The sequence below is a fragment of the Sapajus apella genome, unplaced genomic scaffold (genome assembly GCF_009761245.1).
Source record: "Sapajus apella isolate SASKATOON/1434 unplaced genomic scaffold, GSC_monkey_1.0 scaffold48, whole genome shotgun sequence".
NCBI classification, from domain to species: Eukaryota; Metazoa; Chordata; class Mammalia; order Primates; family Cebidae; genus Sapajus; species Sapajus apella.
The window spans coordinates 2,830,467-2,855,684 of NW_022436988.1; the positions used below are offsets into that span (position 1 = coordinate 2,830,467).

At 55.4% G+C, this 25,218-nt stretch overlaps 1 protein-coding gene across 6 annotated transcripts in view; it reads right to left on the reverse strand.

The window, feature by feature from the left end:
- Positions 1-25,218, reverse strand: part of CARD14 (caspase recruitment domain family member 14) — a 36,058-nt gene that overhangs the window by 6,126 nt on the left and 4,714 nt on the right. For 2 of the 6 annotated variants that reach the window (XM_032241425.1, XM_032241430.1), the window contains exons 1-15: positions 23,055-23,541; positions 21,813-21,950; positions 20,518-20,843; positions 15,425-15,592; positions 13,504-13,623; positions 12,571-12,696; positions 12,007-12,159; positions 10,644-10,760; positions 9,198-9,340; positions 8,900-8,994; positions 6,440-6,503; positions 6,015-6,207; positions 2,312-2,438; positions 1,789-2,029; positions 188-251 (exon numbers count right to left, since the gene is read on the reverse strand). In XM_032241425.1, coding sequence (XP_032097316.1) covers positions 188-251; positions 1,789-2,029; positions 2,312-2,438; positions 6,015-6,207; positions 6,440-6,503; positions 8,900-8,994; positions 9,198-9,340; positions 10,644-10,760; positions 12,007-12,159; positions 12,571-12,696; positions 13,504-13,623; positions 15,425-15,592; positions 20,518-20,843; positions 21,813-21,950; positions 23,055-23,355 — 2,376 coding nt within the window. In that variant the 5' untranslated portion in view covers positions 23,356-23,541. Of the gene's footprint in view, positions 1-187; positions 252-1,788; positions 2,030-2,311; positions 2,439-6,014; positions 6,208-6,439; positions 6,504-8,899; positions 8,995-9,197; positions 9,341-10,643; positions 10,761-12,006; positions 12,160-12,570; positions 12,697-13,503; positions 13,624-15,424; positions 15,593-20,517; positions 20,844-21,812; positions 21,951-23,054; positions 23,542-25,218 lie in introns of those variants that run through there. The other 4 variants (XM_032241427.1, XM_032241429.1, XM_032241428.1 and 1 more) reach the window with 3 other exon arrangements.

Genomic DNA, 25,218 nt, shown 5'->3' on the forward strand with positions numbered 1-25,218 from the left:
AGAGCCTGCAGGCTGGCTGGGGGCTGCAGACTTGTCCTGGTTTGGAGGGGCCCAGAGGAGAGACAGGCGGAGTCATCCTCCTCCAATTGGCATCCCACACTCTCCACACGGTGCCCCCACCTTCCTGCCAGCACTGTTTCCCTCTTCCAGCTCACCCCAGGGGCCAGGACCCTCCCCGGGGCCTCACCTTGCGGGTGACTGTGCACTGCTGAGTCATGTCCTGGATGAGGGCTATGAGCTGCTGCTGAGCCCTGCACAGACCAGGAGAGGTCCTGTCCCAGCTGCCTCCTGCCAGGAGAGCCGAGCAGGGGAGAGCTGGGCAGGGGAGAGCTGGGCAGGGGGGAGCAGGGTGGGGGGAGCTGGGCAGGGGGGAGCAGGGCAGGGGGAGCTGAGCAGGGGAGAGCCGGGCAGAGGGGTGCGTGGCAGGGGGAGCGGGGCAGGGGGGTGTGAGGCGGGGGGAGTGGGGCAGGGGGGAGCTGAGCAGGGGAGAGCTGGGCAGTAGGGAGCCAGGCAGGGGAGAGCTGAGCAGGGGACAGTTGGGCAGGGGACAGCAGGGCAGGGGAAGTGGGGGAAACGGTTGGGTGGGAGAGGAGGTGCTCCACCTAGAGCTCCAGACACCCCGTTACCCCGTTGCTCCACCCTGGCAGCCATCACAGTCTCCAGAGCTTTCCAAAGGCTGCAGGCCCTGAGCCCACCCCTGGAGATGCTGATTCACTTATCGTGGGGTGGGACCCAGGGGATGCTGATGAGCAGCCAGCATGCAGGGCCCTGCTCCAGAACCTCACTATTTACAGTGGGTCCGTGGCCTGCAGCCTGGAGTCACCGAGAAAGCTGTCAGAAATGCAGAGTGCCAGCCCTCTCCCAGGACCTGCTGGCTCTGATCCCCAAGGCACTTGAGTTTGCAATAAGGATTGGGGATGCACTGAGCATTCTGCACACTTGAACCTGGGAGCCTCCCGTAGGCCGATCGAGAGCAATCATTTTCAATGGAGCAGGGCAAGAGGCAATGTCACTCCCCAGGGAGGGTCACCAGCTGTCCCTGCTTGCCCAGGACTGAGGGGCTCCCTGCATGTGGGGCTTTCAGTGCTCAGACCAAGACAGTCCTAGGAGGACCAGGGGACCCTTGGCAACATAGGGAGACATTTCTGGTTGTCACAAATGGGGCGTGGGAGTGCTCCCGGCATCCTGTGTAGGAAGGCCCCAGTACAGGCAGGGATCCAGCCCCAAACATTATGGTACCAAAGCTGAGAAACCCTGATCTAGAAAGTTCCAGAATGAACATTTCATTTGCAAGAGATAAAGCATCCGGCCAGGTGCGGTGGCTCACGCCTGTAATCCCAGCACTTTGGGAGGCCGAGGCGGGTGGATCATGAGGTCAAGAGATCAAGACCACCCTGGCCAACATGGTGAAACCCCATCTCTACTAAAAAAATACAAAAATTAGCTGAGCGTGATGGTGCGTGCCTATAGTCCCAGCTACTGGGGAGGCTGAGGCAGAATTGCTTGAACCCGGGAGGCAGAGGTTGCAGTGAGCGGAGATTGTGCCACTGCACTCCAGCCTGGAACCTGGCACCTGAGCAAGACTGTCTCAAAAAAAGAAAAGAGATAAAGTATCCATGACACAAAAAACACCATCTTCAGCAGTGATCTTGGCAGGCTTCCCTCCATAGGGGGATCTCACCACAACCACCCTCTATTCCCGGGCAGGAGGAGGAAGCCGAGGCAGGCTGGGCCCCGTTTCCCCATGGGCTTCTCTGGGGACATGCCAGGCTCTGGGAAGCTGCTCACCGGGAGTAGTTGGGGATGGTGCCGTGGCCCGCGGCATCCTTCATGGTATAGGGGTTCACGCGGTGGGCGTGCCAGCAGCTGTGGCCCTGGAACATGGTGTCGGTGACGTGCAGGACCTCATTGCAATGCACCTGCAGCTCCCCCTTGGCCCTTCCCTCCATGGCCAGGTTGACCCGGATGTAGAAGGAATCCCCTGAGGTCACCACTTTGGCCTCCAGGTCCTGGAGGAGTCTCTTATAACCTGATAAAAGGGAACATGAGCCACAAATGAGCTGGGGATGCAAGCCCCCCCTCGAAGAAGATTGCAGAACACGAAAGTCAGAAAGAAGGAAGGACCCTGCCCCAGCCTCAGACGCCACTCTGGCGCTGGAGTCAGTGAGTGGGACGTTTCCCGGGGACCTGGGGCACAGCCTGGCTGATCCTCTCCTGGACCCTGGGTGCTGGGCATGCAGAGAAGCCAGGGACCTAAGGGTCACGGAGACTGGCCAGGCAGCTGTGCACTCGAGAGGGGTGGCGTGTGTACCGTCCATGTTGACCTTCACAGACAGGCAGCAGAAGCCGTCCACCCTCCCGAGAAGCCCCACGGCCTGCTCCAGGGTTGTGTCCTCCAGGACTGCCTTGAACAAGGGCTCTGAGGCTTCGTGATCAACCTGAGGGCAAGTCGAGAAGGTCAGTCTCTTTCCCCCAGGACTCTGAATCCAGCCGGGAGGCGAGGCCTGCACGCCTTGACTAACACAAAGCTGCACCACAGAGCCTCTGTGGGGTCTTCCAGCCTCTCCTGATGCATGCTACACACATTCCTGGCCAGAGAGTCAACTGCCAACCCTTCCCCAACCCTTCCACTGCTGAGGTCGGGATTTCTTGGTGATAAGCACTTTCCTCTCTTGAAAGAAAAAAAAGGAAGGACCTCAGTTCTAGAGCATTCAAGAGCATTCTAGATAGGGGTTTCTCAGCCTTGGGGGCATACTGTGTTGCTGCAGGCTGTCGTGAGCCCTACGGGCTGCTGAGTGGCATCCCTGGCCTTCACCCCCCAATGCCATGGCTCTCCTGCCCACAGCCTGCCCTACCGTGAAGGCCCACCCTGCGGGGCTTCCACCATCCACTTCATTTCTTTTCAACATTGTTCTAAGCTTGGAAGAGTAGATATTTTTTACGATACAAAATTAAGTTGTGTTTTAATACCATTAAAACTGAATTGGTCCCCTTAGGATCCCGGGACTATCTCCCTGAACATCGTAAAGGTGCCCTGTTTCTTGAGCTACCACATGGCCGGTAACTGGGAAACCTTACAGCAGGGGTCCCCAATCGCTGGGCCACAGACACATACTGGCCCGTGGTCTGTTAGGACCCCAGCCACACAGCAGGAGGGGAGGGGTGGGCGAGTGAGCATTGCCGCCTCAGCTCCACCTCCTGTCTGATCAGCACAGCATTGGATTCCCGCAGGAGCCTGGACCCTACTGTGAACAGCGTGTGTGAGGGATCTAGGTTGTGTGCTCCTTATGAGAATCTAACGCCTGATGATCTGTCACTGTCTCCCGTCACCCCCAGATGAGACCATCTGCAGGAAAACAAGCTCAGGGCTCCCGCTGATTCTGAATTATGATCATTTCATGATATATTACAGTGTAATAATAACAGAAATAAAGGGCACAATACATTGTGAACTCTCCCCAAACAATCTCCCCCTCCCTGGTCTGTGGAAAAGTTGTCTTCCATGAAGCCAGTCCCTGGTGCCAAAAAGTTTGGGGACTGCTGATGGTTAGAAATGCAAGGAAGGGCTGGACATGGTGGCTGACACCTGTAATCCCAGCACTTTAGGGGGCTGAGGCTGGTACATCACTTGAGGTCAGGAGTTCGAGACCAGCCTGGCCCACGTGGTGAAACCCTGTCTCTACTAAAAATACAAAAATTAGCCGGGCGTGGTGGCACACACCTGTAATCCCAGCCACTTGGGAGGCTGAGGCATGAGAATCGCCTGAAACCAGGAGGTGGAGGTTGCGGTGAGCTGAGATTGTGCCACTGCACTCCAGCCTGGGCGACAGAGTGAGACTCCGTCTCAAAAAAAAAAAAAAAAGAGAGAGAAATGTAAAGAAGGGCTTTCTGGGTTGAGTGGAGGGGAGACCACAGGAGGACACTTGCATTAGGAGCTCCGTGTGCTACTGTTCAAGCCCTGGGGGAGCTCGGCATTTGGACAGCCTGTTCCAAGGGGGCAGCGAGGGGTGCATGGAACACTCCTGTCACTGTCTCCCATCAGCCCCAGAGGAGACAAGGGGTTCAACCCCATCCTCCCCCTCCTCTGTGCTCACCTTCCCACCCCAGACCCCCCATCCCCCGTCCCCTCCTGGGGGCCACACGGTGAGCCTCTGGGATAAGGTGAAGCCCATCTTGCACATTTCTTGGTTTAAACTGTTTTTCATATGAAGAAAGCACCGGGCTTTCCTTTTCTTTCTTTTTTTTTGAGGCAGGGTCTTGCTCTGCCGCCCAGGCTCGAGTGCAGCGGTGCAATCATAGCTCACTGCCGCCTCCATCTCCTGGGCTCTGCCATCTGAGTAGCTAGGACTGCAGGCATGCACCACTGTGCCCAGAAGTATTTTCTTTTCTTTTCTTTTTTTTGAGACAGAGTCTTGCTCTGTCACCCAGGCTGCAGTGCAGTGGCCTCGGCTTACTACAACCTCTGCTCCCCAGGTTCAAGTGATTTTCCTGCCTCAGCCTTCTGAGTAGGTGAGATGACAGGCGTGTGCCACCACACCCAGCTAACTTTTGTATTTTTAGTAGAGACAGGGTTTCACCATGTTGGTCGGGCTAGTCTCAAACTCCTGACTTCATGATCCACCCACCTCGGTCTCCCAAAGAGCTGGGATTACAGGTGTGAGCCACCTCATCCAGCAAAGTATTTCTTTTTTTTTTTTTTTGGGCTTAAAGTTTAATCTGCTTTTAGGCAACATCAAAGTCACCCTCTCTGCCCATGTATCACCAATAATCAGTTAGATTGTACTTTTTTTTTTTTTCCTTTTGAGATGGAGTCTCACTTTGTCACCCAGGCTGGAGTGCAGTGGTGTGATTTAGGCTCACCACAACCTCTACTTCCAGGGCTCAAGTGATTCCTCTGCCTCAGCCTCCCAAGTAGCTGGGATTACACGTGCCCACCACCACACCTGGCTAATTTTTGTATTTTTAGTAGGGATGGGGTTTTGCCATGTTGGCCAGGCTGGTCTTGAACTCCTGACCTCAAGTGATCTGCCCACCTCGGCCTCCCATAGTGCTGGGATTACAGGCGTGAGCCACCGCACCCGGCCAGGTTGTACATTTGTGCCCATTTATCTTCTTAGCAGTTTTGTGTATTTTATAACAACAAAAAAACAGTTTTAGAAAATGCCCCAAATTAGCTGGGCATGGTAGCGCATGCCTGTGGTCTGGTCCCAGCTACTTAAGAGGCTGAGGTGGGAGGATGAGCTGAACCTGGGGAGGTCGAGGCTGCAGTGAGCCGTGATCAAACCACTGCTCTCCAGCCTGGGGGACAGAGTGAAATCCTGTTTGAAAACAAGCAAACAAAGGAACAAAAACAACCAAAAAAAAAAAAAAAAACAGAAAGGAAAAAATAAAAGAAATGCCCCAATGGTTAAAATAGTGAACTTTATGTCACATGTTTTTTTTTTTGGGGGGGGGACGGAGTTTCGCTCTTGTTACCCAGGCTGGAGTGCAATGGCGCGATCTCGGCTCACCGCAACCTCCGCCTCCTGGGTTCAGGCAATTCTCCTGCCTCAGCCTCCTGAGTAGCTGGGATTACAGGCACGCACCACCATGCCCAGCTAATGTTTTGTATTTTTAGTAGAGACGGGGTTTCACCATGTTGACCAGGATGGTCTCGATCTCTTGACCTCGTAATCCACCCACCTCGGCCTCCCAAAGTGCTGGGATTACAGGCTTGAGCCACCGTGCCCGGCCTATGTCACATGTTTTTTACTGCACACACCCGAAGTGACCAACCAGAACAGCCCTGTCAAGGGACCTCATGCAAAGACTCCTGGTCAGAAGCGCTGCATGGCAGCAGCCACCGTGGGTGACTCTCATCTATAAATGAGCAGAATGCTTTACAGCAGCCCAGTAAAGAGCATGGCCCAGTCCAGAGTCGATCTGCGTTGTCTGGGCATCTAATGCCTGCCTGAGTCTCCCCACCTGCTGCTGTTGACCCCATGCGGAGGCAGGAGGGGCCTCACATGGCTCACCATCACAATCTGGGTGCCTGGGCGCAAAGCCATCTGGTCCGCCGCCGAGCCCGGGGTGACCCGGTGGATGAAGATGCCTGTGAAGTTCCCACCGATGACGCCGATCTGCTCCAGCAATGCATCCCCCTGGAACGCCAGCACCGTGACCTGGCTCAGGATCCTGCGGGCCAGCCTCCGCCTCATGAGCATGCTGCTGCAGGCGAGGAGATGACCAGCTTGTGCACTGCCCAGAGCAGGAGAGCCGGCAAGGCCACCTCCCCATTGCTTCCCACTAGCCCCAGTGTTCCGGAATTCTCCTGCTGCATGGCCCCAAGCACTTGGAAAGGCTGTCGCCTCCCAGTGGCGATAGGACAATCGCCCTCTGCTCTGCCACTCCCTGGCCCTGGTTCCCAGCCAGCCTCGGAGGGTTCCCACCTGCTGCTTACCTCTCTGAGACATCCAGGCTTCCAGCGGAGAATGGCTGCAGGCTGCTTTCCAGCTGGGGACGGTCTGGGAAGAAGCAAGAGCTTACAGATCTTGGTCACCCCACTGCTGACGGGTCTTCCTGTAACCTGCTGTGACCTCGCTCCCTTCTCCCTCAGCCTCAGGCCCCCACCCCGCCACCTGTTCCATCCTCTTTGCTGAGGCTGAACTTTCTCTTCCTCCACCCCTTCCTCAATGCTTGGGACCCTGATTTCATTTTCCTAAAATCACTGTAACTAGTGGGAGCTGTAACTGGGAGGGTCTGAACACCACATACTATTTTCTGATATTTGGATGAGTTGCCAACATTTAAAAGATAGGGAGATTTCACCTTAAATCTGGATTTCTGGCTTCACTTGAAAAAAAATCTGCTGTAACCCTGGGGCTGCCTTTCTGCACTGATCTGCATTTCTGCATGGACCTGCGTTTCTGCATGGGCCTGCATTTCTGCACCGCCTGCATTTCTGCACAGACCTGCATTTCTGCACAGACCTGCATTTCTACACTGCCTGCATTTCTGCACGGGCCTGCATTTCTGCACCACCCGCATTTCTGCACAGACCTGAATTACTGCACGGGCCTGCATTTCTGCACGGGCCTGCATTTCTGCACAGGCCTGCATTTCTGCACTGACCTGCATTTCTGCACGGGCCTGTATTTCTGCACAGGCCTGCATTTCTGCATTGAGCTCCATGTCTACATGGGCCTGCATTTCTACACTGCCTGCATTTCTGCACGGACCTGCATTTCTACACCGCCTGCATTTCTGCACGGGCCTGCATTTCTGCACAGACCTGCATTTCTGCACGGGCCTGCATTTCTGCATTGAGCTCCATTTCTGCATGGGCCTGCATTTCTGCACCGCCTGCATTTCTGCACAGACCTGCATTTCTGCACGGACCTGCATTTCTGCATGGGACTGCATTTCTGCACTGACCTGCATTTCTGCACCGACCTGCATTTCTACACCGCCTGCATTTCTGCACCGCCTGCATTTCTGCACTGACCTGCATTTCTGCACGGACCTGCATTTCTGCCCTGACCTGCGTTTCTGCACGGACCTGCATTTCTGTACTGGCCTGCATTTCTGTACTGGCCTGCATTTCTGCACTGGCCTGCATTTCTGCATGGGCCTGCATGACTGCATTGGGCTCCATGTCTGCATGGGCCTGTGCTGGGCTGCATTTCTACACAGGCCTGCATTTCTGTGCTGATCTGCATTTCAGGGTGGCAGCAATCACTGCACTGGCCAGTGGCTGCCTGCTGCTTACCCCAGACCACTCTACTTCCCAGCTGACTGGGGCAGGTCTCTGAGTTGTCAATCCTGGGACTAAAGGCTCCCAGGGTCTCCCAAGCTCTCGCATTTTACTGTGTGGCCTGTGAGCCCCCGAGAGCCAGGGAGCAGCCTGCCAGGGTCCACGGCAGGAAGTCTCACTCTGTGACCCACACAGGAGAACCACTGCCAGCAGAGACCAAAGATTTCCCTAGGCCTGGCTCACAGGCAGAATCCCATTGCGATCACATTCAAAGCCAATGAAACCAGGTGTGTACTCCCGACGTATCTGAGGTCAATTCTGCTAAAACTATATGCAACCAGGGCATCATGCAGAATGCTCACAGAGGAAAAATAAAGAGGAATAAGCCCTCCCTTCTCATCTCACACCTAATTTAGATATGCCTTGGGTGGACTCTCTCAATTTATCACTGTTATAAATAAAAATGTGTATGAGTCCCCACAGGGGAAGGTTTCTGATCACACAGCCCATAGAAGGCAGAGGGGCAGTGCAGGGTGGGCAGCGCAGGGCACTGGTGGCCACGGGGTGAATTCCAAATGGGGAGCAAAGCAGCTACTGTGTGCAGTGCTCACGGCTAGAGCCAGCTGTGCTGAGGCGGAAAGGCTAAGGCACCCACCTGTGACGGGCCCATGGACTTGGGACGGAGAGAAGGCTGGTTCATACACAAACAAATGAGCCACAGGAGAATCGCGAGGCCTCAGGGCCAGCGCCTGAGAGGAGAGGTGCCCCCCTCGGGGCGATGCCACTCTGTGCCTCGCCTCAAGCTCAGCTGGGCACCACGACGCAACCCTGCCTGCTGCCTCCTGAAACCACTGGGAAGCCCAAGCGTCTCCACAGATCAGAGCAGGGTGCTCGGTACTGCGCAGGGCAAGTACCAACTCCCCTGGCTCTAGGGAAAAACACAAGGATGCCAGAAAACAGAGCACAGCCGGGCTCTGGCTCATGCTGCCTGGCAGGCAGGACTTTCCCAAAGCGCAAGGTTGAGGCCAAGGTGAAGGCCCAGGGCAGGTGCTGAGCTCTGCTTCTATCTGCCCTGTCCCTGGGGAGAAGCCCTGGCTGTCTCATCAGCTCCCTGCTCTGCCGGGGGGAGGCGGACTGCTGTGGAGGTTCAGGGTTGGGCGTGCTTACCTGCCCCGTCTAGGAGCTCATAATCCAGGTCTGTGTCACCCGCCTTCGCTCCTGGCGGGGCTCCCAGGCCTACTTCCGGAATCTCCAGGCAGCTGCTGCAAAGCATGAGAAGCCGCAGGCTCAAACTGCATCACCTGCTCCCTCTGAGTCCCCACGCCCCAAGCGCTGGCCGCCCAGCAGCTGCTAGCTCGGGGGCTTCGAGGGCAGGAGCTGCTGCCTGTAATACTCAGGTGCCCTGAGGCCTAGGCTGGTTTCTCTGGTGAGTCGCCAGGAAGGACCCCAGTATCACATGCTCTACCTGAAAGACCAGGGTTCTTCCCCGAAGTCCTCGGCCAACCGCTTGTACAGGGACTGCTGGCTGGGGGGCACAGGGCTCCTAGAGCGGAAGCTGTCCACCAGCTCGCGGCTGGACGTGGCGCTCAGGTCCGACCAGAGCTGAGACTGGAGGAGGGAGGGCAGAGGTCAGCGGGGCACGCAAGAGGACACCCCGAGACTCCTCCCTTGCTCCCCCATGGTGTAGAGAGAATGAGCCACAGTGAGAACTGAGTGGAGAGGAGGCAGCAGGAGGGGAAGGAAGGACAAACACGGGAGTCACATGCACTGAGCGCCTGCTGTATACCAGGCATTCTATTAGCTGCTTGGCTTAGTTCTCACGATAAACCTGTAAGCTGCCGCCCCATTTTACGTGTAAAGTGATGTGGCTTGGCTGTTGGGCTGGGTGCAGTGGCTCAAGCCTGTAATCCCGGTACTTTGGGAGGCTGAGGCCGGCAGATCATTTGAGGTCAGAAGTTCAAGACCAGCCTGGCCAACATGTTGAAACCCTGTCTCTAATAAAAATATAAAAAGTAGCTGGGCGTGGTGGTGCGCACGTGTTATTCCAGCTACTTGGGTGGCTGAGGCAAGAGAATCTCTTGAATCTGGGAGGTGGAGGTTGCAGTGAGCTGAAATTGTACCACTGCACTCTAGCCTGGGTGGCAGAGGAGACTCTGTCTCATAAAATAAGGGCCAGACATGGTGGCTCATACCTATAATCCCAGCACTTTGGGAGGCCAAGGTGGGTGGATCACCTTGGCAGTTTGAGAGTAGCCTGACCACCATGGAGAAACCCCATCTCTACTAAAAACACAAAATTAGCCGTGTGTGGTGGCAGGTGCCTGTAATTCCAGCTACTCTGGAGGCTGAGGCAGGAGAGTCGCTTGAACCTAGGAGGCAGAGTTTGCGGTGAGCTGAGAACACACCACTGCACTCCAGCCTGGGCAACAAGAGCGAAACTCTGTCTCAAAAAATAAATAAATAAATAAAAATAAAATAGGCCAGGCACCGTGGCACAAGCCTGTAATCCCAGCACTTTGGGAGGCTGAGGCAGGCGGATCACAAGGTCAAGAGATCAAGACCATCCTGGCCAACACAGTGAAACCCCATTTCTACTAAAATACAAAAATTAGCTGGGCGTGGTGGTGCGCGCCTGTAGTCCCAGCTACTCTGGAGGCTGAGGCAGGAGAATCGCTTGAATCTGGGAGGTGGAGGTTGCAGTGAGCCGAGATCGTGCCACTGCACTCCAGCCTGGCGCCTGGTGACAGAGCAAGACTCTGTCTCAAAATAAATAAATAAATAATAATAAAATAAAACTCTCCTAATTGCACCAGCCTCTTCCCTGTGGGGTCAGGGTGGAAGGAGGCCCACTTTCATCCTGACAGAGGCCCTGGGCTGGCCCAGAGGGTCAAGGCAGTGAGGGCAGCCCTACCTCGGAGGAGCTGGCCAGGCTGCAGTGGCTGTCGTCCCTGGGGCCGATGGCGTGCCTCCGCACCAGCCGCTGCTTCTCCCTCGTACAGGGCTCCCTGGTCCTGGCTTCCTGCTTGAGCTGCCAAAGACAGGCCAGACAGGCCGGGTAATTCAGGAGAGGTTCCCCTTCGAGGCCCGTGGGGTTTCTGCCGGGTCAGCACCACCTGTCCCGCCCCCCAGCAGTTTCCTCTCATCACTTCCAGGGAAAACAATCTATCCCCATCCTCCGAGCCCGGGGCCAGCATCACAGGTGCTGCCCATCAACGGGACTGAAAGAAACCAGCTGGACACACAGCATTTCGTTTCTTTTAGAATATGTGTGATTTACTAGTTGTACGAATAATACATAATACACACACACACACACACAGAGAAAATTGGAGGAAGGGAAGCAGGACCAGTTAGAGAAGAAAGTAAAATCCACCCGTCTCCCCACACTCAGAATGAGCACGACCTGTGTGTTGGTGCCTGCCCTGGGAGGGTTTTACTCTGCATAAACATGTGTGTTTTCACTGTCGATGTGGGATGATGGCTGTGCAGGGGGTGAGGGAGGAAGGGGGGGTGGGCACTGCAGGGTAGGGGAGGAAGGGGTGGGCCCTGCAGGGTGAGGGATGAAGAGGGGTGGGCACTGCAGGGTGAGGGAGGAAGGGGGTGGGCCCTGCAGGGTGAGGGGGGAAGGGGGTGGGCCCTGCAGGGTGGGGGAGGAAGGGGGTAAGTCCTGCAGGGTGGGGGAGGAAGGGGGTGGGCCCTGCAGGGAGGGGGAGGAAGGGGGGTGGCCTGTGCATGCGGAGGGCAGGGCTGCCTGTGCTTCCCCAGGGGCCTGGAGCTGGAGCTGCCCACCAGCCCACATGAGAGGAGTCCTAAAAATCCCGGCTGTCTGGGAGCAGGCTCCCTCCGTTACGCGTAGGTCTTTCCACTCTCAGATGGTCATTGGGCTTTTAAGCATTTCGGGAACTGCAAATGGCTGCCTGCGGACAGCTTCAAACGCTGCCTTCCACGTCCGTCAGCACACTCGACAGGCTCCAGAACCTACTGCTAAGCTCCCCCTTCCATGACACAGGTGCTCTCGTCATTGAAGACACAGAAGCAGACTCTACTTGTCCCCTGGGTACCTTCGAGGTTTCACAGCGCCATCCACGCGTGGGAGCCAGTGTGTCAGTCAGCCTGGTGACACTGGGCCGTCTCTGTAGGGGCCACGTGTGGCCCAGCCTGGGACGCTGCCTGTCCTCCCAATGCCTGTCTGGGCCTTCCTGAGGCCTGGATCTGTCCCGTTGTCCCCATAGCCCCTGCCTGGCCTCCAGCTGGGGTCAGCCAGGACCACTCACCGCACCCGGAGGCTCTGCCTGCAGCTGTGTGCGCAGCTGTGTGCGCAGCTCGCAGACCTGGTCCGTCAGCTCAAACACCTGCCGGCGGAGGGAGTCCTTCTCTGCCAGGCTCTGGGCAATCTCCCTCTGAGCACTGTCCCTCGCAGAATACGCCTATGGGTCAGGACGACGGGGGTGAGGAGGTCACGCCATCCCCACCAGGGAGTCTCGGCCAGAGAGCGCCCTGTTTCTAGCCTGTGCTCATCTGACATGCACTAACTGGCCCACGCCGAGCTGTGCAAACTTACAGTTCAATTCATCTTCACGTGTGCGGTTTTAATAAAACCCAATATTTGGGGTGCACGTTCTCAGTATCATGTGACAGTAATAAGAGCAGGGAGGGTGACAGAGCGAGCGTGTGGACAACAGGCGTGGGGGAGTGAAGAAACTTCGTGTGGACTGAGGAAAGAGACCCTGAAATCTGAGACCAGCTGCCATCAGGACAGGGAGCCCAGAGACTGTCCCCTGAGCCAGCCCTCACCTGGGGAAGCAAGCATGGGGTGGCGGGGCGGGCCTCTCAGGTACCTGGTCACGCTCCTTTTGCAGCCCGGACACCTGGGTCTGCAGCGCGTTCACCTTCTCCCTGTAGAGCTGGCAGGTCATCTTGCTCTTCTGGAACTGCAGCAGGGTCTGCTCCTTCTCTTCCCAGTACTGGACAGAGGGAGATGTGGCCCGTGGAGCTGAGCTCTGAGGCTCTGGGCTGAGGAGGGGGTGGGGGAGCCCAGGGGCAAGAGGGACGTGGCTGCGACACGGTCCAGGTTGGAGTGCAATGGTATGATCTCGGCTCACTGCAACCTCCGCTTCCTGGGTTCAAGTGATTTTCCTGCCTCAGCCTCCCTAGCTGGGATTACAGGCACATACACCACGCCTGGCTACTTTTTGTATTTTTGGTAGAGACAGGGTTTCACCATACTGGCCAGGCTAGTCTCGAACTCCTGACCTCAAGGGATCTGCCTGCCTCGGCCTCCCAAAGTGCTGATACAGGCATGGGCCGCCGTGCCTGGCCTTGCTCATCTCTTAAGTGCTAGATTTCAAGACGCATCTAGAAGGTTGCTTAGGCTGATTATATTTGAATTTCCTCATTAAAACAATGCATGTATGTTGCATGCATAGTTGTGTTTTGCTTTCTTAATGTCCCAAAAAAACAATTTCCCCTGCCTGTCCTCTTCTTTTCCACCATCTCCCCTCCTCCCCGTTCCCTCCTCACCAGAGTCCCTGGCTCTCCTGGGGGCCCAGACCCTGCAATCCCCTCGTCTGCCTGACCATGGTCTTGCCGTGGGCTGCACGTCAGTGCTCAGTGTGGTGCTGACAAAGGAACAGGTGAGCGGGCTGACAGATTCGTTCAGCAAAATTCTGTGAGCTCCGTGTGGATGAAGGAATCTGGCTTCCCCACAGACCTGCCCCCACCCCGGGACAAGTGCCAGGAGGCTTCCGAGGGAGGAAGGGGCCGCGCTGCACCTGCTCCCGCTGCCTCTCCGCGGCCACGGCCCTCTCCCGCAGGGAGTGGATGCGCTCCACCAGCTCCTGGCGGCTCCCCCGCGCCTCGTCCAGGCTCTGCTCCAGAATGTCCTTCTCCGCCTGGGGCAGACAGAGGTCAGCTTGGGGTGCTGGCTTCCCCAGAGGCCTGCCCTGGGCAAGCAGAACCCCGAGAATACAGCGGCAACCTCACGGCCAGGTGCATGGATGGATGCAGCCTGACTGCTGTACATTGGGCAGGAGAAAAGCCACAGAAAAGTCGCCAGTCGTGCCTGGGAAAGCTGCACATTGACGGCCGAGGGGACAGGCCGGCTCTCAGGACAACAGTTCCTCCCCTTACCAGCTCAGCCTTCGCCTTCAACGGGGCTGCGGCATTTCACAGAGAGGGAGAAGCCAACAGACAGGTCGTTCCCCTCTGACACTCACTTCCCAGGAAGGAGCTCATAACAAGGACACAATCGGGGCTGCAAGCTGGGCGGTGCCTGGGCCCAACGAATGCTTGTGGAAGGAATATCTCAATAAATACTAATCTGTTGAGGGGCCGAGGAGGAGAAGCTGAGCGTGGTCGCTCACTCATCGCTCTGCTTCAGAAGCCCCGCCCTCCAGTGCGCGTGAAGGCCAGACGGCGCAATCTTTCCAGGCAGAAAGGTTTCTTGCCCCGATGCTTAACGCGAATCCCGTGGTTTACGACTGGCCCAGTGCACTCCAGAACACAACGGCAGCAGTAAACCTGCCGAGCGGGGCACTGTGACACACCACTGGCAGCTTTTACATTTTTTTTTTTTTTTTTTTTGGGACGGAGTTTCACTCTTGTTATCCAGGCTGGAGTGCAATGGCGCGATCTCAGCTCACCGCAGCCTCCGCCTCCTGGGTTCAGGCAATTCTCCTGCCTCAGCCTCCTGAGTAACTGGGATTACAGGCACGTGCCACCATGCCCAGCTAATTTTTTTTTTTTTTTTGTATTTTTAGTAGAGACGGGGTTTCACTGTGTTGACCAGGATGGTCTCGATCTCTTGACCTCGTGATCCACCCGCCTCGGGCTCCCAAAGTGCTGGGATTACAGGCTTGAGCCACCGTGCCTGGCCATACTTTTATGATTTTTATTTATTTATTTTTGAGACGGAGTTTTGCTTTTGTTGCCCAGGCTGGAGTGCAATGGCACAATCTCGGCTCACGGCAACCTCCGCCTCCTGGGTTCAGGCAATTCGCCTGCCTCAGCCTCCTGAGTAGCTGGGATTACAGGCACGCGCCACCATGCCCAGCTAATGTTTTGTAGTTTTAGTAGAGACGGGGTTTCACCATGTTGACCAGGATGGTCTCGATCTGTTGACCTCGTGATCCACCCGCCTCGGCCTCTCAAAGTGCTGGGATTACAGGCGTGAGCCACCGTGCCTGGCCTATTTTTATATTTTTGAGACAGCGTTTCCCTCTGTCACCCAGGCTGGAGTGCAGCAGTGTGATCTCAGCTCACTGCAGCCTGATATTACCAGAGTCAAACGATCCTCCCACCTCAGCCTCCTGAGTAGCTGGGACCACAGGTGTGTACCACCATGCCAGGCTACTTTTTGTATTTTATATAGAGATGGGGTCTCGCCATGTTGCCCAGGCTGGTCTTGAACTCCTGAGCTTAAGCAATCCACCTATCTTGGCCTCCCCAAGTGCTGGGATTACAGGCCTGAGCCACCACGCCCAGTTCTAGCTTTTAATTAATTCTGCCAACATTTTGGGGTCTGGGGAACAGCAGGAAGGAAGGCGGTGAAAAGAAAGTGGGTGAGATGAGTCACTAAGTTTCACCTCCCATCCTTAGCCCCCTCTTAATTGAACCACCTGTCAGAAACCCCACAGTCTGGGGATCAAGCACCCAGGGCGGAGGCTGCTGTCTGCTGGGGGGGCCGGAACCTACCAGGCTGAAAGTTAGCGAGCGCAGTTTCTCATTCTCCTCCTTCAGGCGGTTCAGCTCCTCGTCCCCGGACTCCAGGTCACTGGCCATCCTCAGGGACCGCTCCTGCAATTCCAGCTCGCAGGAGGAAACCATGTGGACTCGCTGCAGCTCCTGCTTCAGTAGATACAGCTGTGCAGGGAGAAGGCGCCAGGAAGGCCGGTGAAAACAGCTTCTCCCCCAGACCAGGAGCCGGGTGGGTTTCTCACCCTTCCTCCTAATGACGACGCTTTTCATGCTCGGGGGCTTCCCGCCCTGAGACTGAAAAACCCATGAAAGGGTTTACCTAATGAAGGTCCCAAATATTCATTTGGGGCTGGGAGGACAGAGGCCTTTCGGCTCTATCTGATAGATGAGGCGCAGTGGTTGAACTACGTAAGGGGCGAGGGCCCTAGGAATGGACTAAGGGGCCTGAAAACCAGCTTCTGGGTCTCCGCAGCTGAGCACCCAGTAGTGACGCCAGCATGCTCCCTGACTTCCCTGCTTGTCCATATTCTGCCAATACGTCAATAAAGAGAATGTGGATTCATGGAAATCAGTAAGAAGTAAGAGAGAGGAAAGTCAGGTCTGGCAGGGGTACAGGTGCCTGGGAACGTGGGACCGGGGCTATTCGGACAGCACAGTCCCTGTGCTGACTTGCAATCTGTGTGCAGGGCCCTGGCCTTCCAGAAACTACCCAGCCAGGTCCTGCTGGCCTCCTTCCTCTGTACAACAGCCCAAGAGAAACTTGGAGCTTGAGCAGTGGGCCTGGACTCTTCCCCTCCTGGGTGTGGCAGCCCTGGGGAGACGGCTCTTTCCCCATAAAGCAAGCCTGGGAAGTCTGCACGGTGGGGTGGATGCTGGCGCTCACCCCTGGCCTGCAGCCAATAAGAACCTTTCTACCGGCTGGGCACGGTGGCTCACGCCTGTAATCCCAGCACTTTGGGAGGCCGAGGCGGGTGGATCACGAGGTCAACAGATCGAGACCATCCTGGTCAACATGGTGAAACCCCGTCTCTACTAAAAATACAAAAAATCAGCTGGGCATGGTGGTGCGTGCCTGTAATTCCAGAGACTCAGGAGGCTGAGGCAGGAGAATTGCCTGAACCCAGGAGGCGAAGGTTGCGGTGAGCCGAGATCGCGCCATTGCACTCCAGCCTGGGTAACAAGAGCGAAACTCCATCTCAAAAAAAAAAAAAAAAAAAAAAAAGAACCTTTCTACCTGGACCTTTCCCTCCAAACACCGGGTTAGCACATTCTCAATTCGCAATTACCCAGTTCCTGCAGAGGGCCAGCTGGGCTGGGCCTGTCACAGTCCACATATTCAAAAAGTAAAATTAAGTCAGAACTGGAAGAGAACAGGAAAATGTGGGACTGAAAGTGAACTGAAGCAAATGAACCAAATTCCATTTCCAACGGATACTATAACCGCAATGAAGAGAGACGGACAGACAGAGACATGGACAGAGAGAGGGACGCTTCAGTGAGTCACGGACACGGTGTTTGGTTACAAGCCCTCAGCCATGAGCAAGCTTGGGTGGTGGCAGATGAATGACAAACGAATCCGGGACTGGTCTTAGTGTGCCCGTTAATGGCAGTGGTATGGGCAGAGTGATTCTGAAATGACTGGAGATGTTCTGCAGGCCTGAGGTGCTGGAGACGCTGGGAGCAGGGTTCCCACTGGGGAAGGAGCACACACGTACAGGAACAGGACAAGGCAAGAAGAAGCCGTGGGGCGTGGGTTGGAATTAGAGGTATGCGTGAGAACTCATGATTTCTGAAGTATGCACGTGTGCTATGTATACCTGCATGCATACGGTATTTGTGTGTATGTATATTTACATACATGTATGTGTGCTTCCTAGCTCTGTCCCCTGAAAGGGGTGAGAAGCAAAGACACCACAGTAGTGATGGGCACACCTATGCCCAGATCTTGTTCTCTAAAAGGAGGCAGGAGGCTGGGCACGGTGGCTCACGCCTGTAATCCCAACACTGTGGGAGGCCGAGGCGGGCAGATCGCCTGAGCTCAGGAGTTTGAGACCAGCCTGGCCCACATGGCAAAACCCTGTCTCTACTAAAAATACAAAAAATTAGCCAGGCATGGTGGTGCATGCCTGTAATCTCAGCTGCTCGGGAGGCTGAGGCAGGAGAACTGCTTGAACCCGGAAGACGGAGGTCGCAGTGAGCTGAGATGGTGCCACTGCACTCCAGCTTGGATGGCAGAGTGAGACTTTGTCTCAAAAAAACAAACCAAAAAATAAAAATAAAAATAAAAGGAAGCAGGGCCCTCAGAGAATGGGCTGAGCCTGGATTTGGGGCAGGCCAGGTACAAGATGATCCTGGAATATCCTGTGAGGCCAGAAAAGAAGTTGGTGCTCCAAAAACAAGGGGCCTGTCTCAGGACATGGAGCTGGTTGAAGGGCTCCATTGGTCACAACTGGGTCAATCCGAGCTCCAAAGTCATTAAGGACAGTGATAGGCCAGACCCCTGCAGAGTGGGAACCCAGAGACTGCACCAAGAACGGATTCAGCCATGGGAGAAGGGAAGGCAGAGGCCGCGGGCAGCAGCAAAGTGCGGCACTGGCATGGTCATCATGCACAGCCGCCAGGAGGCCAGCTCCGGCCAGAGTCGCCACAGCTACGTCCCAGGAAATGTCCACCAGGAGCAGGCGCTTGCTGGTCCGCGCCCCACACCCAAGATGCTTATCAGTTGCAGGGAAGGAAAGAAACAGCGATTCTAAGGTAGAGAATCTGGATGATTCTACAGTACAGAAACCTTGACAAGTGGTGGACGCTGACCTCCCCTGCGAGGGGCGAGGGGACCTCGAGAGTCCTTGCGGGAGGCCCTGAGTCGGGCCAGCATCCCCTGTGCAGGGTCCCTGCCAAAGAAGCTTAACTTCTGTCTGCTGGTGGGGAAACATAAGACCAACCCCAAATGAGACACAGTGTATCATCAAAGGGAAGAGGTGGGGTCTTCAAAGACATCCACCTGGTAATAGACAAAGAGAGGCTGTGGGGTGCTCCCGACTGAAGGGGGCGACAGAGAGCAACAGCGGAACGCAGGGCCCCACCCTGGGCTGGGGGGAAGGCTGTGAAGGACTCACTGGGACAAAGGACAAAACGGAACACAGACAGACTGGATAAAAACGTACGAAAAAGACTGAAGCTGGCCGGGCGCGGTGGCTCACGCCTGTAATCCCAGCACTTTGGGAGGCCGAGGCGGGTGGATCACGAGGTCAAGAGATCGAGACCATCCTGGTCAACACGGTGAAACCCCGTCTCTACCAAAAATACAAAAAATTAGCTGGGCATGGTGGCGCGTGCCTGTAATCCCAGCGACTCAGGAGGCTGAGGCAGGAGAATTGCCTGAACCCAGGAGGCGGAGGTTGCGGTGAGCCGAGATCACGCCATTGCACTCCAGCCTGGGTAACATGAGTGAAACTCCATCTCAAAAAAAAAAAAAAAAAGAAAAAGAAAAAAACAAAGACTGAAGCTGAGAACTGCACTGTGGCTGTCTAGTAGAATGTGCTTATTTTCAGGAAACAGACACTGAGGCGTTCGGTGGGGTAAGGGGCCACGACAGGGTAAAAGTACAAATAATAAACAAGGTAGGTGGGCATTCCTTGTTCTATTTTCTTTTTTTCTTTCTTTCTTTTTTTTTTGAGACAGAGTCTTGCTCTGTCGCCCACGCTGCAGTGCAGTGGCGCCATCTCAGCTCACTGCAACCTCCGCCTCCCAGGTTGAGCCTCCCGAGTAGCTGGGACTACAGGTGCGCACAACCGCACCTGGCTAATTTTTGCATTTTTAGTAGAGACGGGGTTTCACCATATTGGCTAGGCTGGTCTTGAACTCCTGACCTCGTGATCCACCCACCTGGGCCTCCCAAAGTGCTGGGATTACTGGCGTGAGCCACTGCAACCAGCCTCTTTGTACTAATTTTGTGTTATTTAAAAAATAAATTTGAAATAATTTCTAAATAAGAAGTAAAAAATTAAACAACAGATGCCATTATTAAAGGCAAAACACTGGCTGGCACAGTGGCTCACGCCTGTAACCCCAGCACTTTGGGAGGCCGAGGTGGGAGGATCGCTTGATCCCAAGAGTTCAAGACCAGCCTGGGCAACATAGTGAGACCCCCATCCCTAAAAATAAACTTTTTAAATTAGCGAGGTGTGGGCCAGTCTTGGTGGCTCACACCTGTAATCCTAGCACTTTGGGAGGCCAAGGTGGGTGGATCACATGAGGTCAGGAGTTCAAGACAAGCCTGGCCATCATGGAGAAACCCCATCTTTGTAAAAAAAAATTTTTTTTAATAAAAAATAAATAAATAAAAAGTAGCTGGGTGTGGTGGCACGGTCTGTAGTCCCAGTTACTCAGGAGGCTGAGGCAGGTGGATCACTTGAGCCCAGGAGTTTGAGGCTGTAGTGAGCTATAACTGCACCACTGTCCTCCAGCCTTGGTATCGGAGTGAGACACTGTCTCTAAAACATTAAAAACAATAGTAATAATAATAAAGGTCAAAAGCAAATGCCAAAATGACAAGGAGTGCACATCCTCAATATTTTGAGAACCCTTACAAATCAGTCAGATCATCATCCCCACAGAAAAATGAGTGAAACACAGTGGGTTTCGGAGGCCTAGCTTGACAACCCTCCTGCCCTCCCCACCTGAGTCCAGGACCAGCTGAGGACAAAGGAGGTCGATAGAGGGCCATATCCTGTGTCACGGCCACAGCTGGGCAGTGGGACGTAGGTGGGTCTACAAATACGGAGCCCAGAGTGTCCAGACCTCCCCAGGAGTCAGCAGGATGGGAGGTTCACAGACAAGCCAGCCAGGCCCCGGGCAGCTACTGGACAACGCACACCTCCTGCCAGGCAGGCTACACAGAGGGGCCTGGGCGGCCTCCTGGGGAGGGGAAGGATCAGCCCCCCGGGGGTCTCGGCCAAGGCTCTGGGGGCAGGGAAGTGTTAGACAAGGAAGAGGCGAAGGGAGTTCCAGGCAGATGAACCGGCTAGTGCAAAGGCCTGGGGGCAGGCAGACAGCAGCAGGGGCCGCTGGAGTGCGGGGTGTCCCCCTACCTCCTCCTGCAGGCTGCGGCAGCGTGAGGTGGCCAGCTCCTTCTCCTGCAGGGCATTGCTGTAGTGCAGCGACAGGCTGAGCATCTCGTCCTTCAGCCTCAGCACCTCATGGAAGTGGGCGCTAACCTCCCGCTTCATGCGGCTGTGGTCAGCCTCCAACTGGTGCAGGTCCTCTGCACGGGTCTCGGCAAGGCCCAGGCGCTCCTGCAGCTGCTGGCACTGCCGCAGCAGCGCCTCCTTCTGCCCCTTCTCCTGGTTCAGCTCCTCCTGCAGGCTGCCGATGGCCCCAGCCAGGCACTCGGTCAGCTTGGATGTCTCCATGAGACCTGTGGGCAGGTGGGCAGGTGGGCAGGTGGGCATGTGGCAGGTGGGCAGGTGGCAGGTGGGCAGGTGAGCATGTGGCAGGTGGGCAGGTGGGCAGGTGCACAGGTGGGCAGGTGGGCCGAGGCACTGCCCCCATTCCCCCATAGCCTTGCCCAGACTCCCCAGCAGGCCCCAGCTTTAACCTGCTGGTCTCCTTAAAAGCTCCTGGGCCTCCAGCAGACTTGGTCTTTTGGTCGAGTAAACAGCATGACTCCTGATTTTGGCAGAAGGGTTACCCACCCTGACCTTCCCAATGAGACCCCACTGTTCAGATTTAATGACTCCCCTTGGTGGCTGAGATGCACTCATTGCTAACTCATTTTAAAGTTATCCCAGGAAAAACCTAAGAAAGAATACGGATTCACATAATAGAACTCTAAAGAACAGAAATACATACGGGGTGGGAGCACAGGGAAAATGGTCTATTCTCTACTGTTTTGGTCATGTGAGTCCTGCTCCTTTGAATACCTAAATCTTTCAACAGCTCCTCCCGGGAAGCCTAGAATTACTCCATTAAGGAAAAGGGTGAGCAAGTGCCCAGAAGGCTCTGTGGCACTGTACCCTCCGGGGCTGGGCTGTCCTGGCCCCTCCAGCAAAGCTGCAAGGTTAAAGGCAGGCTCCAGGAGACACTCCCTTGCCCTTTGCTTGTCTCTGGAAGGCAGATTCTCCCCACCCCGCCCCTCAGGGGGTCTCCTGTTGGTGCTGGGTAATTAAAGAATGACACTTTAGAGTCCAGGCCCAGGGACGCCTTATCCTACCCACCCTCAAAACAGCGGAGGGGCTCCTCACTCTCAGAGTGCTGGGGCCAGGACAGGGACTGCAGCCGGGAGGAAAGCGGGAGCTAAGTGGCAGGTGAGTGGGGCGCCTGGGGTTACCAGGAGCCCGAGGTTCCTAGGAAGCACCTGCGATCCCGGCAAAGTCGGAGCTCTCACCGCTAAAGTTGCTGAAGTCAACCGCAGGCTGCAGCCCAGTGACCAGGGTGTAGACGTCAGGGTTGTGGAACTTCAGGCTCTCCAGGAAGGCGATGGCCCCATTCTTCCCGCGAGTCTTCAGCAAATCCAGCAAGTGCCCTTGGGAGGCAGAACCGTCTGTCAGCTACCAAGGGGACTGGGCTCCCTGGCTGGCTTCCCCACAGGGGTGGAGTCTGGGGCTGGGGAAACCCCTGCACTTCTAAGAATCAGGAGGTAAAGGCAGTTTTCGGGGATCTGTGGGGTGGGATGCAGCCTCATAGCTCCTTTTACCCACATGACCTCGGTCAGACTTGAGAAGGGCAAAGCTGGCATTTACTGAGCAACTCCTGCAACCCAAGTGCTCTTGCATGTGCAGGGTACGAGGTGAGGAGGTGGTCCCTGCTTGCAGCCCCTCCCTGGCAAGCCAGGGCTGGTGCAGACAGTCCTACCACAGTGCTGTCAGCCTCGGAGCTGTGCACAGAAAGCGGCAGAGCGGCCCCCAGGGCTGCAGGGGACAGCTCGCAGGGAGCCTGGGGGCCCTCCACACCCAGAGCCCAGAGACCGTCTCTCTCAGCCAGAATGACTAGCGTGGACTAATCTCTCCCCTGTGTTTGGGACTTATACACCAACATGCATGAACACTATCATGTTGACAGCTGTCACACACTGCCTGTTTTCTACGGCCCCAGCTATGCAGCGAGTATCTATTTTTTTTTTTAAAGATGGGGTTTCACCATGATGGCCAGGCTGGTCTTGAACTCCTGACCTCAGGTGATCCACCCACCTCGGCCTCTCAAAGTGCTAGGATTACAGGTGTGAGCCACTGTGTGCAGTGAGTATCTTATAAACACTAACTCATGTGCTTCCCCTAACAACCTCACAGGGGAAAGCCATTAACATCCTCATTTTCAAATGAATAAACACGGCTAGTCGGCCCATCAGAATGGACCCCAAAGACATCTGCAGTGGGGTGAATGGTGGTTCCCCTTAAAAGGCAGGTCCACCTGGGGAACCTGTCCAGGTGACGTTGTTTTGGGAAAAGGCCTGTGCAGACATAACTTAATGATCTCAAGGTAAGATCATTCTGGTTATCCGGTGGACCCTAAATGCAACGGTAAGTGTTTTTATAAGAGACAGGACCAGAAGAGATCCCCGAAGACAGAGGCAGACAGTGGAACTGTGCAGGAACAAGGAACACCTGGGCCCGCGGGGAGCTGTGCTCACCGGCCCGCATGGCACTGTTGGTGAGCCGGGGACTGTGCAGCACCTCCTCCTCGTCCAGCTGGCACAGCACCTTGGCCTGGCGCAGGTAGGGCGTGAGGCGGCTGGGGCAGACGCAGCGCACGATCCTGTGACGGTGGCTCTCCATCATCTCCCACAGCGTCTCCTCGTCCAGCGCGGTGAGCGTGGAGTCCTTGCGACACAGTTCCCCCATGGCTGGGCTCGGGGAGAACCCTAGGAGGGGCAGCCGTGGGGGTGGAATCGTCAGGGAAGCAGGAGCTCCGGAGAGCCAGGGTGACACCATTTTAAAATCAACTCCGTCGCAAAGTTAGCAAGGCACACACACACTCTTTGCCGGTCAGAACCCACGGTCCTGCGATGTTCAGGCAGAGGAAGAAGCTTGGTAACGCCTGCAAGGACAAACTCCCACAACAACAAAATGTCCAGACACCCCAACATCACAGGACACGATGTGCTTTTAAGATGATGATACTCATGCTGTGAGGGACTTACACCCTGAAATGAAATAGGTAACTTTCTATTTTTTCTTTTGAGACAGGGTCTCGCTCTGTTGCCCAGGCTGGAGTGAGTGCCATGTCACCATCACAGCTCTCTACGCCTTGACTGCCCCGGGCTCAAGAGATCCTCCTGCCTCAGCCTCCTGAGTAGCTGGGACTACAAGTATGGGCCACCATGCCCAACTGATTTTTTGCACTTTTTGTAGAGATGGTGTCTTGCTTTGTTGCCCAGGCTGGTTTTGAACGCTGGGCTCAAGTCGCCGGCCACCTTGGCCTCCGAAGTGTTGGGATTACAGGTGCGAGCCACTGCGCCCGGTCAAGGATAACTTTCTTTAAGTCAACAAAGTACTAAATGTTGTCGTGCTGTCAGTCCACCCATACGTAGACATAACTTAGCTTTGACGCAGACAGATCCCTGTATCGGAAGAGTTTAAAACGAAGCCGGCGCGTTCCTCCTCTTGCTTTCTGAGGATGCCTTCCTCTGTAGGTGAGTGGCTTGCAATAAACCCTCTCTTCTCACTGCATTCTGCCACCCTCCTTGAATTCCTCCCTGTGAGAGATCCAAGAATTCTCTCTTGGCGTCTAGATCAAGACCCTTTTGCCAGGTGCAGTGGTTCATGCCTGTAATCCCAGCGCTTTGGGAGGCTAAGGCGGGTGGATCACGTGAGGTCAGGAGACCAGCCTGAGCAATATGGTGAAATCCCATCTCTACTAAAAATACAAAAAATTAGCCGAGCATGGTGGCGTGTGCCTGTAGTCCCAGCAACTTGGGAGGGTGAGACAGGAGAATGGCTTGAACCTGGAAGGAAGAGGCGCAGTGAGCCGAGATGGTGCCACTGCACTCCAGCCTGGGAGACGGAGTGGGACTCTGTCTCAAAACAAAACAAAAAAACCCTTTTACCAGCAACAGAATTAACCAAATGGCTTCTGGGGTCAGGGAGGGTTTTCCATTCAAACCCTCTCTCCCCACATGGCTGGTGGAGAAGGAGATGATGAATCCAGCCAAGATGAAGCGTCTACACCCTGCTTCCTGCCCCAGCCTGGTGTCTACGGCTAGCAGGGTGGGAGGTGGAGGGGGATTCTTAAGGGTGAATGTCAGAGCAATTCCTCTCGCTGGAGCAGGGCAAGAAGAGATGGGCTTCATCTGGTTTTGGCAGACTCATTTGCAATTTGCCTTTACAACACAGGAAGCTGTTCCTGGCTTGGGGAATTGATTTACCCAATGAAGGTGACATTAAAAAACAGATCACTGGCCGGGCACGGTAGCTCATGCCTATAATCCCAGCAATCTGGGAGGCCGAGGCGAGTGGATCATGTGAGGTCAGGAGTTCGAGATCAGCCTGACCAATATGGTAAAGCCCTCTCTCTATTAAAAATACAAAAATTGGCCGGGTGCGGTGGCTCAAGCCTGTAATCCCAGCACTTTGGGAGGCCGAGGCGGGTGGATCACGAGGTCAAGAGATTGAGACCATCCTGGTCAACACGGTGAAATCCCGTCTCTACTAAAATACAAAACATTAGCTGGGCATGGTGGCACGTGCCTGTGATCCCAGCTACTCAGGAGGCTGAGGCAGGAGAATTGCCTGAACCCAGGAGGCGGAGGTTGCGGTGAGCCGAGATCGCGCCATTGCACTCCAGCCTGGGTAACA